The sequence below is a fragment of the Oncorhynchus keta genome, unplaced genomic scaffold (assembly GCF_023373465.1).
Source record: "Oncorhynchus keta strain PuntledgeMale-10-30-2019 unplaced genomic scaffold, Oket_V2 Un_contig_1690_pilon_pilon, whole genome shotgun sequence".
NCBI classification, from domain to species: Eukaryota; Metazoa; Chordata; class Actinopteri; order Salmoniformes; family Salmonidae; genus Oncorhynchus; species Oncorhynchus keta.
In genome coordinates, this window is record NW_026280186.1 from 25,191 (window position 1) to 50,011 (window position 24,821).

The 24,821-nt window shown below is 43.4% G+C and overlaps 2 protein-coding genes across 6 annotated transcripts in view; one reads left to right on the forward strand and one right to left on the reverse strand.

Annotated features, from left to right (window-relative positions):
* Positions 1 to 1,562: 1,562 nt before the first annotated feature.
* On the reverse strand, positions 1,563 to 4,937 carry LOC118375763 (CST complex subunit STN1-like). Of its 3 annotated transcripts, none has more exons than XM_052503216.1 (8): positions 4,597 to 4,937; positions 4,411 to 4,506; positions 4,009 to 4,281; positions 3,660 to 3,774; positions 3,358 to 3,508; positions 3,102 to 3,239; positions 2,798 to 2,870; positions 1,563 to 2,678 (listed from the first exon to the last, which is right to left on the reverse strand). In XM_052503216.1, the coding sequence occupies exons 1-8, from the start codon at positions 4,742 to 4,744 to the stop codon at positions 2,521 to 2,523; spliced, it is 1,152 nt and encodes a 383-aa protein (XP_052359176.1). In that variant the 5' UTR covers positions 4,745 to 4,937; the 3' UTR covers positions 1,563 to 2,520. The 3 variants fall into 3 exon arrangements, with proteins under 3 accessions (XP_052359176.1, XP_035618266.2, XP_052359175.1); XM_035762373.2 differs by having other exon boundaries at positions 1,568 to 2,678; positions 3,660 to 3,780; positions 4,009 to 4,185; positions 4,597 to 4,933; XM_052503215.1 differs by having other exon boundaries at positions 1,568 to 2,678; positions 3,660 to 3,780; positions 4,597 to 4,933.
* Positions 4,938 to 5,506: 569 nt separating this feature from the next.
* LOC118375764 (STE20-like serine/threonine-protein kinase) overlaps positions 5,507 to 24,821 on the forward strand; it is a 35,113-nt gene continuing 15,798 nt past the window's right edge. For 2 of the 3 annotated variants that reach the window (XM_052503217.1, XM_052503218.1), the window contains exons 1-12: positions 5,507 to 6,320; positions 7,971 to 8,135; positions 15,652 to 15,700; positions 16,062 to 16,211; positions 18,999 to 19,071; positions 19,413 to 19,607; positions 19,922 to 20,003; positions 21,710 to 21,841; positions 22,107 to 23,216; positions 23,408 to 23,538; positions 23,918 to 24,041; positions 24,633 to 24,812. In XM_052503217.1, the coding sequence (XP_052359177.1) occupies positions 6,168 to 6,320; positions 7,971 to 8,135; positions 15,652 to 15,700; positions 16,062 to 16,211; positions 18,999 to 19,071; positions 19,413 to 19,607; positions 19,922 to 20,003; positions 21,710 to 21,841; positions 22,107 to 23,216; positions 23,408 to 23,538; positions 23,918 to 24,041; positions 24,633 to 24,812 (2,544 nt within the window). In that variant the 5' untranslated portion in view covers positions 5,507 to 6,167. The remainder of the gene's footprint in view (positions 6,321 to 7,970; positions 8,136 to 15,651; positions 15,701 to 16,061; positions 16,212 to 18,998; positions 19,072 to 19,412; positions 19,608 to 19,921; positions 20,004 to 21,709; positions 21,842 to 22,106; positions 23,217 to 23,407; positions 23,539 to 23,917; positions 24,042 to 24,632; positions 24,813 to 24,821) is intronic. The other variant, XM_052503219.1, reaches the window with a different exon arrangement.

The window sequence follows — 24,821 nt, forward strand, 5'->3', positions numbered from 1 at the left end:
AGCTGCCTTGAGGGACCCATAGGTAGACTACAGTAGCTCTGTGTTCAATTGTACAACACCGAGGATGACTACTAAACTAATAGATGAGTTTATGATAAACATTTAAGGGTAGTCTATCCAATCATTCACTTTGGCTAATGCCTTCAGTACGGTACCAACAGTGAATCCGTCTAATTAAATTTGCTTTAGCTTGAATCGGCAATAAACTATGTCAGGTCTTGCGATTTATAATATAATATATGCCATTTGGCAGATGCTTTTATCCCAAAGCGACTTGCGTGCGTACATTTTACGAACGGGTGGCCCCGGGAATCAAACCCACAACCCTGCAAGCGCCATGCTCTACCAACTGAACCACACTGGACAACTTACGTCATAAGTAGTATGTCGTACCACCATTTATGACAAAGGTTGTTATCGTTCTCATGACATAGTCTCGACAGATGTGGTATTCTAAGAAACTCCCGATATATACCAAAATAGGCTATATTAGTTCCAGTTGAATAATGCATTACAGTTCGGGTTCTCATGTTATTGAAAAAGATACGCCACAGTCGTAACCTGTCATTACTTATAGTGTCTGTATTGTCACTAGTTATAACCCTTCTTTATATTCATGGGTTAGGTTTTAACACATTCAAATGAATGACTGGAATTACATATATGTTCTAAGAGGCCAGTGTCATACACAGATAATATAATCTCCTACACAATTTGATAAATGGAGATATTGATTGGCAGACTGAATCAATAACTCATGAATCATTGGCTAGTTTAATCAAAACTGTGATGAGCTGCGATGACTGGTCTAGGCTATAAGTGGCGAAACCTTTCACCGTGTATTCTATTCATAAATAGATACAGAATATATGAGGTAGTCATTGTAGTTCGGATTTTGAATGGACCCAGGTAGGTAGATAAAGGGTGAGGGGGGTATCCTACTCACGTAATGTTTGGACGGATTGCGCCGCTTCTCCACGTCCACGACTTTTACATCCAACACTGTCCGAAACTGCATCTTGACGTTGGAAATGGCTACAGCGTACACACACAATAAATGCAATATCCCAGTTCCTGTAGTGGGCTATAGCCTCTGCAGTTCAAGAAACGTTGAAGAAGAACTCAAAAAGGACATTCATTGATTGGGTTTGTCGAGTCTAAGGCGCAAGGAATCAAATGTCTTGGCTTGACGATGCGTAATATACCCAAATGCAGAATATATATATATATAGTCGCTATCAATTGAGAATCTATATTTATATGGCTAAAACATTCTGCCCGAAATCCAAAAGGCGATATCTTCACGTTGGACAACAAGGCAGGCTGGCCAGCGGTCGCATGCTGAGAAGGAGGTCACCTCAAATAGGAAAGTGGAGCGAGTTCCTTTGTGTGGACCACAATACCTTCGGCGAGGGGTGCATACCTGTAGGCTATATAGGGTCGGGGTAGGCAAAAAAAGCCACCGAATTCACCGACAAATGCCTCCAGAAGCAAGCAAGGCGCAGAGCAATAATTGTTTTTTTTGGGGGGGGGTTAGTGGGATGGGCTTGCTTGTCGTGTAATGAAGCACTAGGAGGTAAACTGTACTAGAGGGTTGAAGTCCCATTCCAACTCATAGTTTATGGAATACTTGCATGTAGTTCTGAGTATCTTGGCAATGTCTATACGTTTGTAAACATTTAGATATGTTGGAAGAGATGCGTAATCATTGTAATAATCTTCACAAGCTGTAACGGTTCCTTAAAGTGCTCCCAAGAGTGGCTACAATGTAGCTAATGAGAAGAAAAATGTGAACGTCACACTGCGCTTGGACCATGTAAGGATACTTTTTATGGATGTGATTGGTTTCAGCATAACACTTCAATTTCTCCATTATCAAAAGCATGCATGGTTAAATAGCCATTAAAAAGGCTACAAATAGCTATAACAACCTATTTGTTCCTTAGGCCTAGATAGCATAAAGCATTCCATATATTGCTTCTTATGCCTCGCAGTTTCTTTGACAACGGTGGCAACTGAGTCATAAGACGCTATAGGCTGCCCTCATCAATAGTTTGGACGTATGGATACAGATGTTTCAAAGTGGACCAATCAGCGAACGGGCTGCATCGCGTTGCATATTAAACGACGAAATACTGCCCCCGTGTGCAAAATGAACATATGCTCCAAGTTGAATTCTAAATCCAGGTATTATACACATAATTTACATAACTTTTGCACGTTGAAAAAAAAAAATATATATATATAGCACAAAACCGCTTGTCCTGTACTCTTTAAAAATACATTACAAATGTACATAGCTCTAGCATGATTGATAGCAACTGATATCTTGAAGATGGCCATGTTAAGTAATAATCAAATGCATTAAGGGTCATATTCATTAGGGCACACTTGTTATATAGATATATTTTTTCCCAACGGAAAACAAAAACATGCGTTTCTTATTGGACACGGTCAGATGGTACCTCCCCATTTCACTCCCATTTCAGACAGCTTGTCCCCAGAATGTCTAAGTCAGCATCAGAGGATAGTGTAATGACTGTCGATGGTGCTGATGATGTCACTATTACACTCCAGAGCTTTGAGGACCAGCACCAAGGCTGCCTTGCTCACGTTGCGACTGTACCTCTGTCTCACACTGGAAAGGATGTGTAGGATGTGGCAACCCTTTTCCGCATCTGGCAACGCGAGAGAAAGACCATCAATACATATTAGAATACACTGGTATAGCACTGGTGGAGCAGTGTATTTATTGTAAAGTACTCTAAATGAGTAAGAAGAGGGGAAATGCCCTTACATTTCTCTCGTCTGCAATCTTCCCGAAGAATGTCTCGGACTGCCATGAGAAGATCCTTGTCCCGTTCCGTTACCTAAAGGGGAGAAATACAGTAGAATCAAGACTTACTTGTGTCATTCCGATATAACCTTCAGTCACCACAGTAATACAATGAAAGATCAGTCTCAAAATCTTTCATTCTTGTATGCTGAGCACTTTGCTTGTGTCCCACATCCCATGAGCCTCAGGGTCAATGTGTTTGATGAGCGTCGCATAGCACTTAGTTCCTCTGTGATATCTATCTTCATGTGCTGCTGCTGCTTACATGGTAGACCTCATCCTGACATTTGACCTTGCGGAACACCAAGCCTTCGTCCTGCAGGATCTGAAGGCTCTTCTGGAGTAGCTCCCTGAGCTGTTTGAAAGATGTTGGTGGACCCGATGATGGACCAGCCTCAGGCTCCTAGCATCGAATCAGATTTGAAAAAAAAATACAGTCCCACTTTAAAATGAACAACTTAAAAGCTTAATGATGCCTTCGTAAACCCTAAGGCCTACATAGACGTCCATAGATGTTCGACCTGTTCTGATGCCGTCCTCAGAGGTTGTCTGGAGACCAGAGGCTGTAAAAGGTCCTGGACATCATAGGGTCTGAACCTGGTGACTTCTTTCTCTTTCAGGAAGTCCTTCAGGATACGAGTGGCTCTGCCAAGCAGGTATGAAGCAGAACCACTGCAGGAATACCAAATAAGCCATAAAGATATCCACAAAAACATCAGTAAATCAAAGTTTGAAGTAAATAAATATCATACATAATAGCCAAAATGATGCTGCACCTCACTGACCAGCAATTGAATACAGCTAAAGAGATTATCAGACCTACCCTTGAATGTTCTGTGCACTGCTGTCCAGATGGAATGGTTTATCATAGCACTGTCTGTAGAGCTGAGGAACCTCCATCATCCAGGATATCTGGACCGCCATCACCGGGTCTGACACTTTATCTACAACCAAAGAATGGGGGGGCATTAGAGATTGTATGGACAACAATAACTCAGGTTTAATAAACTATGTATAGTTGTGAAATGCAGAAGTGTGTGTGTGTGTGTGTGTGTGTGTGTGTGTGTGTGTGTGTGTGTGTGTGTGTGTGTGTGTGTGTGTGTCCATATGCACATGACCGTGCATGCCTGCGTCTGTGTGACCATATTCATGCGTGTCACCTCTCCACTCACAGTAAGTAGAGGCCATTATCTCTCGCTGTTGTCTGGAGGTCTTGACGGGCCCTCGCACCCTGAGCAGTTCTCCTATCTCCAGGTGGGAGCTGCTATGTTGGGCTTGCCGTAGTTTCTTCAGCTCGCTGGCTGGGTTGAAGTCTTCACGAGCGCTGCTACCGAAAGACCTTGCCCCTGCTGAAGATATTACAGCCAACCGTGAACCGTCACCTTGCTCCCTCCACTGTTCATCTTTCCAGCAAAGGCTGTTTATAACACCAGTACCGTCATCAACTGTGAAGCAATGATAACAGCAGCCATATTGGATTTACATGGACTCAATATTTGCATGTGGATGTTAGTTTGATATAAGGAGACAAAGTAGGAATATTTCAAAATGAATCAACTGAGCTTCATCATTACCTCCGTAACAGAAGAAGTCTTCTCGCTCTCGTTTGTACACCACAGTCCCGAGCACATCAACTTTGAATATCGGGTGAGAGTTGTAGAAGTATATCCCTAGGTTAGGGGAAGTGAAATGGGTTAGCTAGTGAAGTTGAATAAACATGACAGTGGCATTCATGTTGTCAAAACTGGAGGTAACAGTACCTGACACTTGACAGGACTCTCTCATATGTAGGATGTCTTTGACATAGAGCCTGTTGAAAGCGTTAAACATTGGGTCCAGTCCCCACAGCATTGAAGGTGGTTCCTCCCAGACACTATCCTCCTCTGGTTCTGTCGCTTCAGGCTGCATACCATCCTAGGCGACTCACTACACGCGATCAAAAACAACCAAAAGTAGCACGCTAACCTACTTAAGAAAGCTTTACTCGTCTCTCCCTCGCTTGGTTAATTTGTTTTGCTTCATTTTCCCGGGAAATGTTTTGAGATTTGAGCAAATATTTGCACAGCTTCCGCAAAAGTCCGAGTTTCCGGTCACGTGAAGAAGAAAATAGAACAGATGAAATAAACCAGGCATTTATGTAAACATCTTTTAATCGTGAAGGACGATTATTAATATGTAAATGTGGTAAAGACAACAATGTTGAAAAGTTTGCGGCTGTGCGTGCGAGTGCACGTCTCGCATGGATATCTGGGACATGTCGTTTTATGACATTGAATGAGAGAAGAAAGAAACCCATCATTGTATCAGAGACCTAATTATCTCTCATATTGATGCAATTATCAAAATTGAACATTTTCAATATTAGGGGAAATGTGCTATCCTTTTTAATGAGGCTATATGGCTTTTCTTTCTCGTTCAATTTGACTTAGGATTTACAAAACGTTGCAGGGCTGAACAATAGGCCTGGACTATAAATGTATTGAATAGGCTTCTACAAAATGTCGTACTCCTTAAAATATTATTTAAACGTTTCCTTTAATTTATGAATCGTTTCTAAACACATAATGCTGGCCTCCAGTGCTGAGGGTGGAAGCAACGCGCTCTAGATGGTCTTTCCTCCACCATCAATCAAGCGTGAAGAAGTGAAAGAACTACAGTTGCGGGCTCATGAACGCGCATTTGACACCAAATCCTCTAGATTACTGGACCCTGTGCCTCGCCAAGGGAAAGAAGATTGTCTTACCATACCAACGGTGTTTTTATTCGCTATATATACATTCAAGTGACGCTCGGGGATCGAATATAACATTTCATGGAATATAATTCTTTGGAAGGGTCGTTTCTGTATCTTCTCTGTCTCTGCTCTTTGGTTGAGGAAAGAGCCCTGCCGCTTGCGTTGTCAGGCCAGTTTTGGTTCTGAGGAACAACAGTAGCTTCCTGTGCTTATTTTGCACTGTCAAAGTCTATTCTTTGGACGGAAATACAATGCCAGGAGACATCAAAGTGAATATTGTTGGTGTAAGAATCAACAATAGGCCATGATGTCGGTGGAACTTCATTTTGTTATGGGATAACTGGGATATCGTTGCCATAATAACGGGTTGATCATCAATAATTTCAGTTGAACAGTATTTGAAATAATTCTGAATTGTTATAATACTGTAACATATTGAATATGCCACCTCAGAGTCTGCTTGACTCACAAGAACACCAAGGGACCTAAGTAAACACAACAGTTCAAGTCCTATGCGGTAGAACGCACGGATGATCTTCGTGTTGCTGGATATTCATTCCTTTGTCAACTGTCTATCTGAAGAAGGCAGGCGTGAAAATGGCATCCTTTTTCAATTTCCGTAAAATCTTTAAATTAGGTGCTGAGAAGAAGAAGAAACAGTATGAGCATGTCCACAGAGACGAGAACCCAGAGGAGATATGGGAGATCATTGGAGAACTGGGGGATGGAGCCTTTGGGAAAGTCTATAAGGTAGGACAGGTCCTTTTTGGGTCATTGTAGGCCTCTTCTGATTCATTGTAGCAATGATGATGACATAGTGAACACGTTACATTTTACAGGTTTGAAACCATGTTTCAAGAATCATCAATCATGTCATGTGTGTGTTCATCTCAGTCCACTCTGCTGTAACCAATTGGAGTAGTATATCTTACATCGTGTTCCTTGGAATTCTTCCCTTCGGCTACGACTGGAAGTGTTATTTCTTACTCTTATGATTAGGACTAAGCCCAACATCGGATTAATGACTGCCATTCTTTTCATTTTGGTCAACAATGGCAACTACACTGCCTCCAGTCCACGCACGCACGCACGCACACACCTACACAGCTATTTCTTCCCGAACTCTGATTGTTAGGCTATTCACAGCAGCCCTAAAACCATGCTAGATCGAGTCCCAATCAAATTGTGGCATTGTTTTCACCGACCTCGATGCATGGGCAGAGCAAAAAGCATTGTTTACATGAGTGACATTGAATGTGATCACCCGTGAGTGGAGGGCCAAGACCAGTAGCAGGGTGCTTTTGTCGACGCTATTCCAATTAGCGTGTTTGTTCTTCTGTAGCCACCAGCCTATTTATGGACATGGTGTAATGGTATAATAATAGCTATCTGGATCCCTACCATGATTGTGCTCTGTTTTCAATTTATTTCTGATCTATTAATAGAACTGTGTGGTCAGTTATGGTTTTCAAATCGAACTATTACTTGTTGTAGAGAATCCAATATGCCTTAAGTCAGTTTAGTAACAGATGCCATGTGAAGTTGCCTACTACTACAAACAAACTATTGGCTGCTCCATGAACAAAGCATAACAACATTTACTCTAAGACGACTCTCAAGAATAGTATATGATGGACCTTTCTGGCATCACTAGAGCTTCAACAGGCCAATCGAAGCACATCTGTGGAAAGTACATTTTCCAGTAATATTCTAACGTCCTGGGCGGAGAGGCATCGCTACGATACCAACTGCAATATGCTGCAATCTCATGATGAGTCGCCCTATTTGAACCAGCCTCCAAACACCCCATCGATTCATAGTGAAAGAGGTGTGTGTGTGTGTGTGTGTGTGTGTGTGTGTGTGTGTGTGTGTGTGTGTGTGTGTGTGTGTGTGTGCTAAATATGGATCCATCGTGTGTAATGTGATAATACAGGATAAGGTATTGAAATCATTCCGATGACAGACGTGACCTGAGGAACACACCCAGGTTAAGAGGAAGTGCCATATCACCGCGGACCGCATCCAACACATCCTGCTGTGAGACACGACGGAAACAAACGGCAGAAAGTTCCACGTCAAATGGAATTGGGACTTGTGCTGTGAGGGTTTTCATCCAAGATGTGATAAATACATTTGAAAAAAAAACTGTCAGTTGGCTGCTTTTAGCTTTTTGCGAAGGTCATGTGAAATCTGATATCAACTCTTCTCTTGACACCTATTTATGAGAGCAACAACGGGACCCATTCTGTTCTATAATTTCCATTGTCATGAAGCCCCCAAAATAACACACTCACTCTAACCTTGGTGCGTCTTCTGCTCATGTCAACAGAACTCAAGTCTATTCCATTGTCAGAAGCCACCATTTAATAACCCTCTCACTTCTACCTGTGTGTCTCTTAGGCCCAGAACAAGCAAACAGGCATTCTGGCTGCAGCTAAAGTGATCGACACCAAGACGGAGGAGGAGCTGGAGGACTATATGGTAGAGATCGATATCCTGGCCTCCTGCGACCATCACAACATAGTGAAGCTGCTGGACGCCTTCTACTACGACAGCAAGCTATGGGTGAGTAGGGAGGGGCGTTCTCAGCGGAGGTTGGGCTTTGTTAGCGGTGTTGCTGTGACAGTGTATTGATGTTAGTGATAGCACAAACTCTGAATAGCACAAACTCTTGTCTATTCACCGAAACATTGGTTGTGAGATGGAATGGTTCATGGAGAATCGAATCGGCGAAGACCAGCAGTGTGCTGCAGTGTCGTCCTTTGTTGGGGCCTCTTAACTAGGCCGTTGTGACGACTGACCTGTGTCATGGTTGATCATCAGTACAATGGAAGGTTCATCCTCCTCTCACACCTACGCTACCTTGGTTATTGTCTTCCCAGGACAAAGTTCAAACTAGCACCGATACTAGCGGCATTTATTGTAGTTTATTGCCATATTTGATATGGAAATTCATTGTTGTATTACAGTGTATTATTATATTGCCTTTCTCGTCTACATGATATCACTGAGTGATGTTGTGTCTTTCTGTCACCGCTCAAAATAACTGGAGTCTGTCCATATAACCCTCTCTTTGTGTACACATTGTTCTAGTCCTCTCCTTGGGGGATGGTGGTCACTTCCTGTGAATTTTGATTGGATTTGGGGATCTAGTTTCAGGTTACTTTTCCCGGGGCACCCCTGTGTCCGAAGGTAACGTTGAAATAATTGCATTGTGGTCATGCATATATTAGGATATTTGTGCACTCAGGGATTGCAAGGCGTAGTTCGATCATATCGAACTAGCTCGTAAATAAGTGCCCATCTGTTTTGTTGTTGGTGTTCTTGGCATAGGACACCTAAAGTGAAACAAGCTATATAGGAATAAAATACAAAATAATACATATAAATCAAAGGCATTTCCACCTTTCATTCAGGAGAAATGGATTCAACAAATAATACGTAATATAAAATCTAAATCCACAAGTTCAGTTTGTCTAAGGTGCTACCTGATACGTTACATACCCAAGCCTCCCAAGAGTTCCATTGGTTTTCTTCAAGCTGGGAAATAATACGTGGCTCCCTCCCTGCCGACATGGAAACATCCACATAGACATATTATCAGTAATCAGACTCATCAAAAGCTGTGATGATGAAATGCAGTATTTGGTTACACTGCAGCTCTGTTGAGTGCTCGGCCCTTTCCTCTCCGTTGTCTGCCGAACAATGGCTTCTAGCCCAATGGCGGTTGTGTATTGATTATTATCTCTGCTTTTTATTTGTATTTTTTTTTTAACTAGGCAAGTCACTTAAGAACAAATTCTCATTTACAATGACGCCCTAGGAACAGTGGGTTAGGGGCAGAACGACCGATTTTTGCCTAGTCAGCTCGGGGATTTGATCTAACAACCTTTCGGTTACTGGTCCAGTGCTCTAACCACTAGGCTACCTGCCGCACCTACATGCCGCCTACATGGTAGCTGGTGTGTAACTAGAGATTAGCACAGGAGCTCTTGCTGTAGATGAAAGACTTGACGTTCTAAAAGTGTGTGGAAGTCTGTGGAAGTCTGAGGAGGAGGATTTATTTAGTCTTCCTCATTTGATATGGCTCTAATAACGATGTGGTAAAACCACATGATGTTTTTTAAGGGTTAGATTAGTGACCGTAGCCATTTTTATGTTTCATCAATTTCATTTTGCTTCAGTCAGACTGAACTCTTTTTTTTTACCATGCACGTACCCACTTTGCAAGTTAATGTATAGACTAGAGTTAACCCTGTATATAATGCAGAGTGGCCGTGGAATCCACTTTTCTGCATCCTTCTTCCCACCAGCTAAAGGTCCCGAAGCTTCTGCACATGTGCAGGATTCTCTACTTTGCCCACAGTCTCTGCTCTACTTGTAGACAACAGGCCACTCTGGCGAACTCTCGATTAATAAAGTTAGATCAAAGCTGAATCCATGTCTGCAGGATCACACAATGATGGTATTCTACATAACAGAACGCGCCACTAAGGTAAAACGTGTGATTTGATTGAAACCAAACGCGTGTAGGCTACAGTTTAACACCATCTGCTCTAAAATGCGCTCACGGTCCATCATTCAAAACAACACTGTAGGCTACCTCGGAACAACACTGTAGGCTACCTCGAAACAACACTGTAGGCTACCTCGAAACAACACTGTAGGCTACCTCGAAACAACACTGTAGGCTACCTCGGAACAACACTGTAGGCTACCTCGAAACAACACTGTAGGCTACCCTCGAAACAACACTGTAGGCTACCTCGGAACAACACTGTAGGCTACCTCGGAACAACACTGTAGGCTACCTCGGAACAACACTGTAGGCTACCTCGGAACAACACTGTAGGCTACCTCGGAACAACACTGTAGGCTACCTCGGAACAACACTGTAGGCTACCTCGGAACAACACTGTAGGCTACCTCGAAACAACACTGTAGGCTACCTCGAAACAACACTGTAGGCTACCTCGAAACAACACTGTAGGCTACCTCGAAACAACACTGTAGGCTACCCTCGAAACAACACTGTAGGCTACCCTCGAAACAACACTGTAGGCTATCCTCGAAACAACACTGTAGGCTATCCTCGAAACAAAACTGTAGGCTATCCTCGAAACAACACTGTAGGCTATCCTCGAAACAACACTGTAGGCTACCTCGAAACAACACTGTAGGCTACCTCGGAACAACACTGAGATCTAGGAGATCTTACGGTGCCTTCGGGAAGTATTCAGACCCTTTGACTTTTTCCACATTTTGTTGGCTACAGCCTTTTTCTAAAAAATTACATTTCCCCCTTCATCAATCTACACACAATATCCCATAATGACAAATCAAAAATGTGTTTTTAAAATAAAAAAATGTAAATATCACATTCAGACCCTTTATTTAGGACTTTGTTGATGCAACTTTTGCAGCGATTACAGCCTTGAGCCTTCTTGGGTATGAGGCTACAAACTTGGCACACCTGTATATGGGGAGTTTTTCCCTTTTTTCTCTGCAGATCCTCTCAAGCACTGTCAGGTTGGATGGGGAGCATTGCTGCACAGCTATTTTCAGGTCTCTCCAGAGATGTTCGATCAGGTTAAAGTTTGGGCTCTGGCTGGGCCAATCAAGGACATTCCGAGACTTGTCCCGAAGCCACTCCTGCGTTGTCTTGACTGTGTGCTTAGGGTCGTTGTCTTGTTGGAAAGGGAACCTTTGTCCCAGTCTGAGGTCCTGAGCACTCTGGAGACTATTTACATCAAGGATATCTTGGTTTCATCAGACCAGAGAATCTTGTTTCTCATGGTCAGAGTCTTTAGGTGCCTTTTGGCAAACTCCAAGCAGGCCGTCAGGTGCCTTTTAACTGAGGAGTGGCTTCTGTCTGTCCACTCTACCATAAAGGCCTGATTGGTGGAGTGCTGCAGAGATGGCTGTCCTGGAAGGTTCTATACACATATAGGCACTCTAGAGCTCTGTCAGAGTCACCATCAGGTTCTTGGTCACCTCCCTGACCAAGTCCCTTCTCCACCGATTGCTCAATTTGGCCGGGCGACCAGCTCTAGGAAGAATTTTGGTGGTTCCAAATTTATTTTGTTTAAGATGATGGAGGCCACTGTGTTCTTGGGGACCTTTAATGCTGCATAAATGTTTTTGTATCCTTCCCCAGATCTGTGCCTCGACACAATCCTATATCGGAGCTCTACGGACAATTCCTTCTACCTCATGGCTTGGTTTTTGCTCTGACATGCACTGTCAACTGTAACACCTTAAATAGACAGGTGTGCCTTTCCAAATCATGTCCAATCAATTGAATTTACCACAGGTGAACTCCAATTAAGTTGTAGAAACATCTCAAGGATGATCAATGGAAACAGGGTGCACCTGAGCTCAATTTCGAGTCTCATAGCAAAATACTTATGTATACTTTCGCTTTTTTTTTGCGTGTAGATTCCTGAGAAATATATATTTAATCCATTTTAGAATAAGGCTGTAACGTGACAAAATGTGGGGGGGAAAGTCGAGGGGTCTGAATCCTTTCCGAAGGCACTGTAAATGCATATCCCAATGAAACTGATTGAGATCAAAGGGTTGGTATGCAGATGCTTCATGGACTTTCCACCCGTAAAGTCCATGACAGTGAGAAATGTGAATGGAGGGTGACCACAACATTATTTGCGTAAAGGTAGAGAAATATGCGCAGTACGTGATTCAGATCTTCAGCTCTGGGGAAAAGGGACGGATGGGGCTGTTACCTACGGATCTGCAGACTCAGCCATTCTAATTTCCTATCCTAACCCCAATGTACTTGACCTTAGACTGTTAGGCCTAATCATGGGTCAGATCATATGCCTATTTTTTTTCATATGTTGCATATCTTTGTCACACAAACCACAATTTACCTGACCTTTTAACCTTTGGTTAGGACCTTAGCCACACAGCTGCTATCTCAAGAGTTGTGTCCTCCGTCTCTCTTCTACACCGCATGAATGGCTCCTCAGAGGGCTGTGTGTGTGTGCTGGGAGAGGAAGTCATGGTGACAGCCCGGTCGTTCCTCTCTCCCACCGCCTGTCACTGTAAAGACCCACTGTTTGGCCTATTGTACACTATTGTACATGCAGCTGGACTAAAACAACAGCTCGCCTACCAGTGAAACAGCACCACAAGGGCCTGTATGAATGACAAGACTGTTTCAAGGCTTTAGGCTTAGGCGGAGCATACTGTCTTATTTCACAAGAGTTTTGTTGGGTAGAATGAAAGGTTTTTTTTTTGTCGAGTTTTATGTTCGATATGGTTGTAATAAGGCTAAACTAAGATTTTTTTTTTTTTTGTAAAACATCACAGCACAGTTGAAAGATATATGGCACATGGAAATCAACTGGATGGTGTTGAGAGATAGATGGGAGGGGTTGAGTGGAGCTGAAGGATGGGACTTAAAAACAAACAAATATAATATTTTATATGTATATAGTATGTATAAGCTGGAAGTAGAAGCCTAAGAGTTGTTGTCCATTAGTTTAATCCAATTGGGGTGGGAACATAATAAAGGATTTCTGTTGTTGTTTTATACATACATACAGTTGAACTCTGACGTTTACATACACTTAGGTTGGAGTCATTAAAACTCGTTTTTCAAGAACTCTACAAATGTCTTGTTAACAAACTATAGTTTTGGCAAGTCGGTTAGGACATCTACTTTGCGCATCACTTATAATTCACTGTATCACAATTCCAGTGGGTCAGAAGTTTACATACACTAAGTTGACTGTGCCTTTAAATAGCTTGGAAAATTCCAGAAAAAGATGTCATGGCTTTATAAGCTTCTGATAGACCAATTGACATCATTTGAGTCAATTGGAGGTGTACCTGTGTATGTATTTCAAGGCCTACCGTCAAACTCTGTGCCTCTTTGCTTGACATCATGGGAAAATCAAAGAAATCAGTAAAGACATCAGAAAAAAAATATTTGTAGACCTCCACAAGTCTGGTTCATCATTGGGAGTAATTTCCAAACGCCTGAAGGTACCACGTTCATCTGTACCAACAATAGTACGCAAGTATAAACACCATGGGACCACGCAGCCGTCATACCGCTCAGGAAGGAGACGCGTTCTGTCTCCTAGAGATGAATGTACTTTGGTGAGAAAAGTGCAAATCCATCCCAGAACAACAGCAAAGGACCTTGTAAAGATGCTGGAGGAAACCGGTACAGAAGTATCTATATCCACAGTAAAACGAGTCCTATATCGACATAACCTGAATGACCGCTCAGCAGGGAAGAAGCCACTGCTCCAAAACCGCCATAAAAAAGACAGACTACGGTTTGCTATTTCATATGGGAAAAATATCATACTTTTTGGAGAAATGTCCTCTGGTCTGATGAATCAAAAATAGAACCATTTGGCCATAATGACCATTGTTATGTTAGGAGGAAAAAGAGGCAGGCTTGAAAGCCGAAGAACACCATCCCAACCGTGAAGCACGGGGGTGGCAGCATCATGTTTTGGGGGTGAAATAAAGAAATAAAAGCTGAAAAAATAATTCTCTCTATTCTGACATTTCACATTCTTCAAATAAAGTGGTGATCCTAACTGTGTGTGTGTGTGTGTGTGTGTGTGTATATATATATATATATCTATATATATATATATATCTATATATCTTTACACACAAAAAATATGGGGATTGGAAATGATGCAGACAATTACATTGATGGAAGCCACAATCTATCTGCAATATTAAAGATGATCTACCCCTCTTCTTAGAAAGGTCACATGGGTCATTGTTGTAATAATGATGTTTGACTCTAAACCTCAATAGGTGAACAGGTCAACTTCTCTCTAAATACTATCCAGAATGAGAATAGAGAGTACCTAACATTTATCAATGACTGTGTTACACTGAGAAAGTGCGTTTTGTCTCCCTCTTCTTGGCACCTCTCAGCAAATATGTCTTACATTGTTTCACTGTCAGTAGCATTTCCCTATTCTACTCAGCCCTAACTAACTTATTTTTTACTGTATTGAGCACAGTAGGGCCGTGGATCACTTTAGCTTGTTATTTTGTTTTTGTTAGCCTAATTGTTTCTCTGTTGTATCCGTAGTGTTAGCAGCATGCTAGGCTAGGTTATATCCCTGATACCGTCCAAAGTCTATTGACGTATCAGGACTATGCTAGTCTAACGATGCTACCTCCCTACACTGAATGCCTAGGTGTCTCTCTCCTCCAAATACCTAGCCTCATCGCTGCTTCAGCTAAAGATGGCCCCCTCCCACCTGAGGTGTGCATGGAAACTCCTAATCCTATTTGAGGAAAGGGCTATGTTCTGGCTAGCTCCACTAGGCTAGGCTGCATGTGTGTACTCTGAGAAAGCCTTCAGAGCAAAGCAATAGAATGGCCTCTGGCCAATCCTCTTACCTCAGCGGCGCAAAGAGCTTCTTGAAACCATTTATGGCTCAGCAGGTTTCATTCACTGAAGCTGGGCAGGAGGGGGTTCACTGTTCAACTCACTTTCAGATTGTTTTACACAGCAGGGCCTGTATGCACAAAACGTCTCAGTAGGAGTTCTGATCTAGCATCAGGTCCTCTCTAATGCCCATATAATCGTATTCATCCATTGATCTAAAAGGGTAAACTGATCCTAGATTAGAACTCCTACTCTGAAACACTCTAAGAATACGGCCACAGACCGGGGAGTTTGGTCTTTAAAAGAAGGAGACTTTTAAAGTGTTGTTTGGGTATGAAGCAGGCGACGGAGGGGAGGGGGGGTTGCTTTTAGGTATGGAGGGGAGAGGGTTTGCTGGTCCATAGTGGAACAACTTAGGCCTAAGTTATGGATAGGTAGAGTTAAGTGTGTTGCGTCTTGATATCATTGAACTTGATACCGTTTTATAAGACCCTTTGCATTGAATTGTAAGGCTACTGGGTCCAGACAGGACTCCACTGACCAAGACCACGTGTTGTAAATGTATGGTATGTTTACCTGTTACTGTGGTATTTAAGCTGTTATGGTGTTTTTACCTCATTAGATGAATGCTGTTAGTTTAATCCACTGTACTGCATCTACTGTAACCATTCTTCTCTTATTCTGCAGATCCTGATAGAGTTCTGTGCGGGTGGAGCGGTGGACGCCGTCATGCTGGGTGAGTCAGTCTTCCTACATCCTACTTCTAAAGAATGTGATAAGCAGAGGAGCGATAAATCACTGGTGACAATGGTAATGTATTTAACAATATTATGTGACTGAAACGTAATGGATATAACAGTATAGTAACAGTTAACTGATAGTGAACTACCAGTGATTAGCACCCACACGATGTAGACCACGCTCATACTGCATTGATGAGGTATCAGTATTAACATTCTTCATTGATACAGTCGTGGGTGACTGCGTGTGTGTGACTGCGTGTGTGTGACTGCGTTGTGTGTGTTTGACTGCGTGAGTGAAACCCAGTGTGTGAGGAGGAATGCTAAGTATGTGTTTATGTGGCCCCGGTCCCTCAGAGCTAGAGAGGCCCCTGACGGAGCCCCAGATCCGGGTGGTGTGTAAGCAGACCCTCCAGGCCCTCCTCTACCTCCACGACAACAAGGTGATCCACAGAGACCTGAAGGCTGGGAACATCCTGCTATCCCTGAACGGAGACGTCAAACTGGGTAAGAGACTGGAGAAGAGGGGCTGGGAGTTACCTAACCCTGTGTGTTTCACAAACCTCTCCCTGGGGACCTGCAGCCGTTCCATGTATTAGAACTATTCCACAGCTAGCACACCTGATTCAACTTGTCAACTATCAAACCCTGGGATAGGTGTTTCAGGTGATGTAGTTCAGGGCTACACCAAAATTGTGAAACGTGCATGGGTCCACGAGTAGTGGTTTGAAAACCACTGCCCTAACCAACTATGCGTGCTTAACATGTACATTTAGTCCTTTAGTAGAAGACACTATTACAGTCAATGCACACCGCTAAGGTAGAATGCATTACCACACACTCTCTTAGAAAAAAGGTTATTCGGCTGTCGATCCACCATTTCCTTGTTGCTAAAATTATAATAGTTTGCCTAATTTCAGTTTGTGACTAAACAAGCAATGTGTAGAGAATCATTGTACCATCTAAACTACTCTGAAATATATTTTCAATCATCCAAAATACTGCACAGTGCCTTGAAAAAGTATTTGCCCCCTTTGTAATTTTCTCAAATTTTGCATATTTTTTTATGCTGAACGTTATCAGATCTTCAACCAAAACCTAATATTAGATAAAGGGAACCTGAGTTTACAAATAACCAATACAATGTATAGTTATTTTATTTCTTTAATTAACAAAGTTATGCAACAAACAATTCCCCTGTGTGAAAAAGTAGTTCCCCCCTTACACTCAATAACTGGTTGTGCCACCTTCAGCTGCAATGACTGCAACCATATTTTCAGCATTTGAAGCTGGTGTACAAAACCAAAAGTAAAAGACATAAAAATGAAACATAGGAACGGGAATCATAGAAATAGCACACACAGAACAGATCTACCGCTTCTTAGACTTGCTTTCAATGAGAACGACAGATTTTATAACTCACATTTCTATGTGAATTTGGTTGGTTCACCAGTTACATATTGCCGCTTTTAGTAGGGCCAGGGGGAGTTTCTGGATACACCATAGAAGTGCATTCTTGGATGTTAGACAGTGCATCTGTTGGTGCGTTTAGTCAAAACTAAATGCATGTAATCACCGCTATGAAACACCAAATATGTTTAGCGCAGATGTGGAAGACAAAATAGAGGAATAATGTGGTCTTTGTTTGTTAGGTTTATCATAACATTTACAACACAATATACAGACAGAAATGTTCCATCACGTAATATTGTAGCTGTCATCTACGAATCAGTTATGTCACTCAGTTATGGCAATGCTAACTGCCTACAAATCGATTGCGTGTTAGGAAAGCCTGCATGTCATCATTGTTCTGTCATATTGGTACACAGTGAGGGGTTTGCTCCACACGGTAAGCTCCCGACTCATCATGCAGTAGGTTGTGTATTATGGTGAGTCATAGCTTTGTGCCTGTAACAGGCTTGATGTGATGATGCAGTACAAAGTAGGGTTTGTGTCAGTACAGTGACATAACAAAGGTGGCTATGAAAGTGCCTGTTTGCATGTCAGTGACAGGCAGTGAGAGACTTTGTGGGAAAGATTCATCACAAACACAAACACACACACACACACACACTCTGCTATAAACAACACATGATGTCATCGTTCAGATGCACACGTTACGTAAAAATATATGTTTTGTTGTTGCGTGTTTTTCGCGTCGCTAACATGATTACTGTTATGCTTTTGAATAGGCCTGGATTTGGCTGAAGGCCTAAATGTATTTCAGAAACCATTGTCTAACTTGTATAGATTGGCTTAGGCCAGGGGTCTTCAACATTTTCTTGGCCAGGGACCCCCTCCCAGGAAAGCCAGCGACCCTGAGACCACTATCGTACGTTAGCAAAAAATAATTTCACGTCTTATCATCAGGTGAATGATACTGGCAAGGAGAAGTAAATAACATGTTTAAATGAATCGATTTGGTAGATAGTTTTTTCATTATTTTGACCTCTCACATCATCACCAAAGATGCTGGTAACTAACCCAAGATACACCACCAGTGTTGTTCCCAATGGGAGCAAAGTAAGCTTAGTGGGCAGAACAAGCCAGGTTTGGGCAGAGCCAAGCTAGCATGTATTTGCATATTTCTGTTAGGGAAAGCCTAGTCTGTGAACTGAGGGTGTGCAATAACTCAATTTGCCCTTGCTGTCCTAAACAATGCAATTTTTTCTAATTGTTTCTAAAGGGTCAAGTCTACAAAACTTAGTGCACTCTGTTCATAACAGACATTGTCGTTTTTGGAAGAGAACTGTATTGTTTAATCAAGAAGTAAATTGGTTGAATGTCAGCTCCTCCCACTTCGCTCCACTGGACTGCCTCTCATCATTATATGTGCCAATGGAACACAGGAGTGATGGTTGCTGATAATGGGCCTCTGTACGCCTATGTAGATATTCCATCAAAAATCTGCCGTTTTCAACTAAAATAGTCATTTACAACATGAACGATTTCTACACTGTATTTCTGATCGGTTTGATGTTATTTTAATGGACAAAAAATGTGCTTTTCTTTCAAAAACAAGGACATTTCTAAGTGACCCCAAACTTTTGAACAGTAGTGTATGCCATTTTTTTTTATTCTGTTGATGCTAGCGATATTAATAAAAACATTGAAGTAAAACAATAAAATTGAAATCACTTCAATATATACTGTGTATATTTTTGCGGACCCCCTGCAGTACCTCTAGGGGGCCGCGGATCCCAGGGTGAATACCCCTGGCTTAGGTTAATTCCTATGAACAACACGTTGTACCCTAGTTGCTAACAGCAGCACTGTTTCCCATTGGTGTTTCAGCTGACTTTGGTGTGTCGGCAAAAAATACCAAAACACTACAGAGGAGAGACTCTTTCATCGGGACGCCATACTGGTGAGTCAAACATGAGAATCTGTCATGCTGTTTTAATTCATCAAACTACTATTTCTCCCCATTCTTCTGAATTGACCAGTCAGTCAACTTGATATACTTGTATTCCCCCCAAAAAAAAAAAATATTTACTTGCGTTTCAATTTATAGAAACCTTAATGTATAGCCTACAAAATCCCAATATTACTGTACAGAAATGATACAATTACACATTTCCACACTATTAGTTTCATTGCCATTTACATTTCACCTAATATATTTTGTCCCCTTTTCATTGGTCATTCATATTTCACTGAAACATTTCATATCCTCTGATTGGTTCTTTTTTTATCCGTTCTTCCCAGGATGGCCCCGGAGGTGGTGATGTGTGAGACGTTTAAGGACCGTCCGTACGACTACAAGGCTGACATCTGGTCCCTGGGGGTGACTCTGATCGAGATGGCCCAGATTGAGCCTCCCAACCACGAGATGAACCCAATGAGAGTCCTGCTGAAAATAGCCAAGGCCGATCCTCCTACCCTGATGCAGCCGTCGCGCTGGTAAGTCTGGCGTGTCAGTCAGTGATGTGGCAGCCTGGCAGACGAGTTATTTCTGTCTAGATTTGGCCTCAGTTAAATGGGAGGGAAGAAATGCCCTTTTGATACGCTGTCACAATGTTCCTCTTCTTGCACTTTCTTGCCTAGAGAGATTGTATCACTAATTCACTCCTCTCTGCACCTGCCATATCTGTTGAGATGGTTCTACCTACTCTAATTTACCTCAATGCCTTTGAGAGGAATACATGACACTGTTTAATTGTAACCCATTTTCAATGTTGTAGCTATTACAAGTGATCTCCATTCACTCTCTTCAGGTCTCCCGAGTTCAGTGATTTCCTAAGAAAGTGTCTCGATAAGAATGTGGACAACAGATGGAATGTGGCACAACTTCTACAGGTACCTGTTGCCCTCACTTTCCCCTTTGTTCCCTCACCCTACCTCCTCTTCTCCTCAGCCCACCTCCTCTTCTCCTCAGCCCACCTCCTCTTCTCCTCAGCCCACCTCCTCTTCTCCTCAGCCCACCTCCTCTTCTCCTCAGCCTACCTCCTCTTCTCCTCACCCTACCTCCTCTTCTCCTCAGCCCACCTCCTCTTCTCCTCACCCTACCTCCTCTTCTCCTCAGCCCACCTCCTCTTCTCCTCAGCCCACCTCCTCTTCTCCTCAGCCCACCTCCTCTTCTCCTCAGCCCACCTCCTCTTCTCCTCAGCCCACCTCCTCTTCTCCTCAGCCTACCTCCTCTTCTCCTCACCCTACCTCCTCTTCTCCTCAGCCCACCTCCTCCTCTTCAATCCATCCCACGGCCACCTGTCAAAGTAAATACATGGCCATATTGGCCCTGATCATGATCCGATAGCTGCTCAGCCGGTGCATCTAAGGTACATCTGTGTCAGCCAGGTACCTGGTGTGCTAGCCAGCGCTCTAACGACACTTACTTATCCCCTCTGCGCCTCCGTCAGCACAACAGGCTTTTCTTTCCGAAAGCGTTTAAAGAGCGACCGCCAAGCTAGACAGAAAGACGTCCAGACAGACAGACAGTAAGAAGATATGGTGTACGGAGGACATAAACACACATGAGCTCAGTGTGGGACAGCACAACAGGAGTATCGTTGGTGTCGTTTACCAAAAGCCCAAAAAAGGGCGTGAAAATGCAGAACAGTAGTCTACCACCGACGAACGTGTTGATAGCGAAGAAGCTGCAAGTTCTTAGGCCGGCGGTTGATTATGTTCAGCGGGTGTCCTGGCAAAGGAAGGACAAGGTAAGACTTTGGTTTTGTTGTTTGGAAAAGGGATTCATTATGACGGCAGTACCCGTACAGTAGGGAACACAGTGTGCTTTGTCTATTCATCAGGTGGTTATGAATATTGTACTTGACATTCTTTGACTAAATATACACTCAGTGTTCAAAACATTAGGAACACCTTCCTAATGTTGAGTTGCACCCCATTTCTCCCTCAGAACAGCCTCAACTCAAGAGGCGTGGACTACAAGGTTTAGGAAGCGTTCCACAGGGATGCTGGCCCATGTTGACTCCAATGCTTCCCACAGTTATGTCAAGTTGTCTGGATGGCCTTTGAGTGGTAGACCATTCTTTATTCACTGTTGAGTGTGAAAAACCCAGCAGTGTTGCAATTCTTGACACACTCAAACTGGTGTGCCTGGCACCTACTACCATAACCCATTCAAAGGCACTTAAATATTTTGTCTTGCCCATTCACCCTCTGAATGGCAGACATACACAATCCATGTCTCTATTGTCTCAAAGCTTAAAAACCGTTCTTTAACCCGTCTCCTCTCCTTCATCGACACTGATTGAAGTGGATTTAACAGGTGACATCAATAAGGGATCATAGCTTCCAGCTGGATTCACCTGGTCAGTCTATGTCAGGTTTTGTACACTCAGTGTATTTTTCTTTCAATCTTGATTTGTGTGATGTGTCTCAATTGCACCTCTTTGACTGCAATATTGAAATCTCACAAATATTGATGTTCTCTTTTCAGGTGCAATGTGAGTAGTACACTTCAAGGGGACATAAAAGTCTTTATGTCTAAAAAGTGTTCTCAATGTTGTGCATCTTTCTCTTTTTTTTGTTTATCGTTGCAGCATCCATTTTTGAGTACCGTAACCGACAGCAGGCCGTTGAGGGAGCTGATCGCTGAAGCAAAGGCTGAGGTTTACGAGGAGATTGAGGATCACAAGGAGGAAGAGGAGGAGGAGGATGGCGAGACACAGCGGGTATGTCACACCACAGACAGCTCAGTTAGGAAAAGAACCAGATGAGAGTGTGAAACGCTCATAGACGGACAGTGTGTATTCTTCTGTGGTCTTCATCCTTCATTATAAAGAACAGTCTGTGCTGACTTGACAAGAATAAGGAAAGTGAGTGGCTATTGGTTAGAAGGATATATTTATAATCTTCTATTATTTGAATATGCTAATCTAGACATGATCTGTTGATTATTTTGAACCTACATTTTGATTTTCATCACTTCTTCTTCAGGGTCACAAACGTGCGCCGTCTGATGCCAGTGTTGCCAGCACAGAGGATGAGAAACTCCCTCAGTCTCCCTCAGCCTCCATCCTGGAGTCTTTACCGGAGAAAACTGAACCGGTTATCCCGACACCACAGATCGTTGAAAAGGTCCCTGAACCAAGCGTCGCCAAGCCAGAGGAGAACCTGGTTGTGGACACGGGCTCCGTCGAGGAGCCTGGTGTCCCTGCAGAAGTGGAGAAAATGGATGAGATCCTTGGTGTTCCAATGAATGGAGAGGCAACAGAACCCAGTGAGAAACCAGTAGAGGTGACGGGAGAGGAGGAGAAGGTTCCAGAAATAACAGAGGTTTCCCCAACAGAACCCAGTGAGAAACTAGTAGAGGTGACGGAAGAGGATGAGAAGGTTCCAGAAATAACAGAGGTTTCCCCAACAGAACCCAGTGAGAAACCAGTAGAGGTGACGGAAGAGGATGAGAAGGTTCCAGAAATAACAGAGGTTTCCCCAACAGAACCCAGTGAGAAACCAGTAGAGGTGATGGAGGAGAAGGTTCCAGAAAGAACAGAGGTTTCCCCAACAGAAGCCAGTGAGATAGCTTCTTCAGACCCAGCTGAGAAACCAGCAGAGCCCCAACCAGAAGGAACCGTTTCCAATGCTGAAGTCACCATAGGGGACAAGGAGATGGAGCAACTGGCCATATCCAATCAAGATGAAAAGGAAGTGGACACAGCTGAGGTCCAGACGAATGTGATCACTGCAGAAGGGTCAGAGGCCAAGGAAGAGCCAACAGAAGGCAAGATGGAAGTTGAGGAAGAACCAGCCAACGAGGAGCCTAGCGGGGAAGCAACGGTTACCGTGACAACCCCAGAAGAGACTAAGGTGGACGACAAACTCACACCTGCATTTTCAGCGGTCTGGAAAAAGGAGGAAGGAGAGAAAGAGAGAGTGGAGTATAAGCCAACTGCGGAGACCGGGACTCCAGTGAAGTCTAAGGATGAGAAGGAGAGGGATTCGGACTCTGGGAGTAGTTATGCTGCAGATAACGGCAGCATAGACATGAACCTGTCCATCTCCAGCTTCCTGACCAAAACCAAGGAGCCAGGAACCCTCTCCATACAGGTACGGCATCACAATACACTCTCTTTAGAGAATGTCCTTGATCAAATCCATTGGTAATAGCTAAGTAATGCAGTAATAACCCTCATGAATACACCATTGTAAAAATGTTTATAATGACCGCTTTATCCCATAAAGTTGTCCAACTACAGTATATTGATGGTATATTTATTGCCACCATTTTTGTTTTTCAGGACACCAAGCGCCAGAAGAAGACACTGAAGAAGACCCGTAGGTTCGTGGTGGATGGAGTCGAGGTTAGCGTGACGACGTCGAAGATCATCACCGACAATGACACCATGAACGAGGAGATGAGGTTCCTCAGGTAAAGATTTGTTTGCAGGAATTAGCACATTGAGCAATATGCATTGAAATATATGCCAATACTATGCACGGATATAATCCATCTCTCCCGCGGTATAAGCTCAAGCTTAGGCTCTAACTGAACTGAATGAACTAGCGAATGTAGCTATTTTAGTATATTGCGTGTACAAAACATTAGGACCGCCTTCCTAATATTGCGTCGCACCCCCTTTTGGCCCCAGCCCATTTGCATATCAAAGTGCTACTGAGCCGCATGCATCGAGATGTCTTGTTATAACGTTTTCATTGGTCTGTTCCTCCTCCATTGCTTTGGGTTGGTTAATCTCCTTTTGGAGAAAAAGGTGTTCCTCTCTCACGCCCCCCCCACCCTCCTCTCCCAGGCGTCAGGAGCTGAGGGAGCTGCGTCTCCTGCAGAAAGAGGAACAGAGGGCCCAGCAGCAGCTCAGCAATAAACTGCAGCAGCAGAAAGAGCAGATCTGCCGCCGTTTCGAACAGGAGACGACCGTGAGTCACTATCCTTTTTTTTTTTTGTCAACGCCTCAATGGGAGGTGCTTTGAAACCTATCGACAGGTACAGTGTAGTACTGCAATTGCATGTAGTGCTGTGGTACTATAATTGCCTATTCGTGACCCTGGCCCCAGTCTTACTGTGTCCAACCTAGCACAGTGACAGAAGGTTGCCGACTGTTGTGGTCACAACCAATCCTGAAGGAGCATGCTAAACCACACACGGCTCTGAAACAGTAAGCTGAATTAACCCAGTAAGACCAGTTAGTCCCTGCCCAGTATTACAGAGGTATGTCCCGTCCACACCACACCACAGCTTCCATGTGCCTTTTGGTCCTGTTACGTCATTACTTATTTCTGGACGAGGTAAATCCTTCTGTATGTCAGTCAAACTGCCACTCACAGTTTAGACAGAGACTGAATCCACTAGCCAGCTTGTAAATCCAAGGCAAACGGGATGCCATTGAAATGCCATGGCTTTCTGTAATATGCCAGTCATTCATTGATGACCAGTGTTTGGATACCAGTTCTATTTCTAGTGAAAGGGACGAACTGACACCGAATCAAAATGACGTCCTCATTCTGCAGAGTAAGAAGCGCCACTACGACCAGGAAGTGGAGAACCTGGAGAGACAGCAGAAGCAGACCATCGAGAGGCTGGAGCAGGAGCACACCAACCGGCTGAGGGACGAGGCCAAGCGCATCAAGGCCGAGCAGGACAAGGAGCTGTCCAAGTTCCAGAACATGCTCAAGAACCGCAAGAAAGAGGTAAGGAAG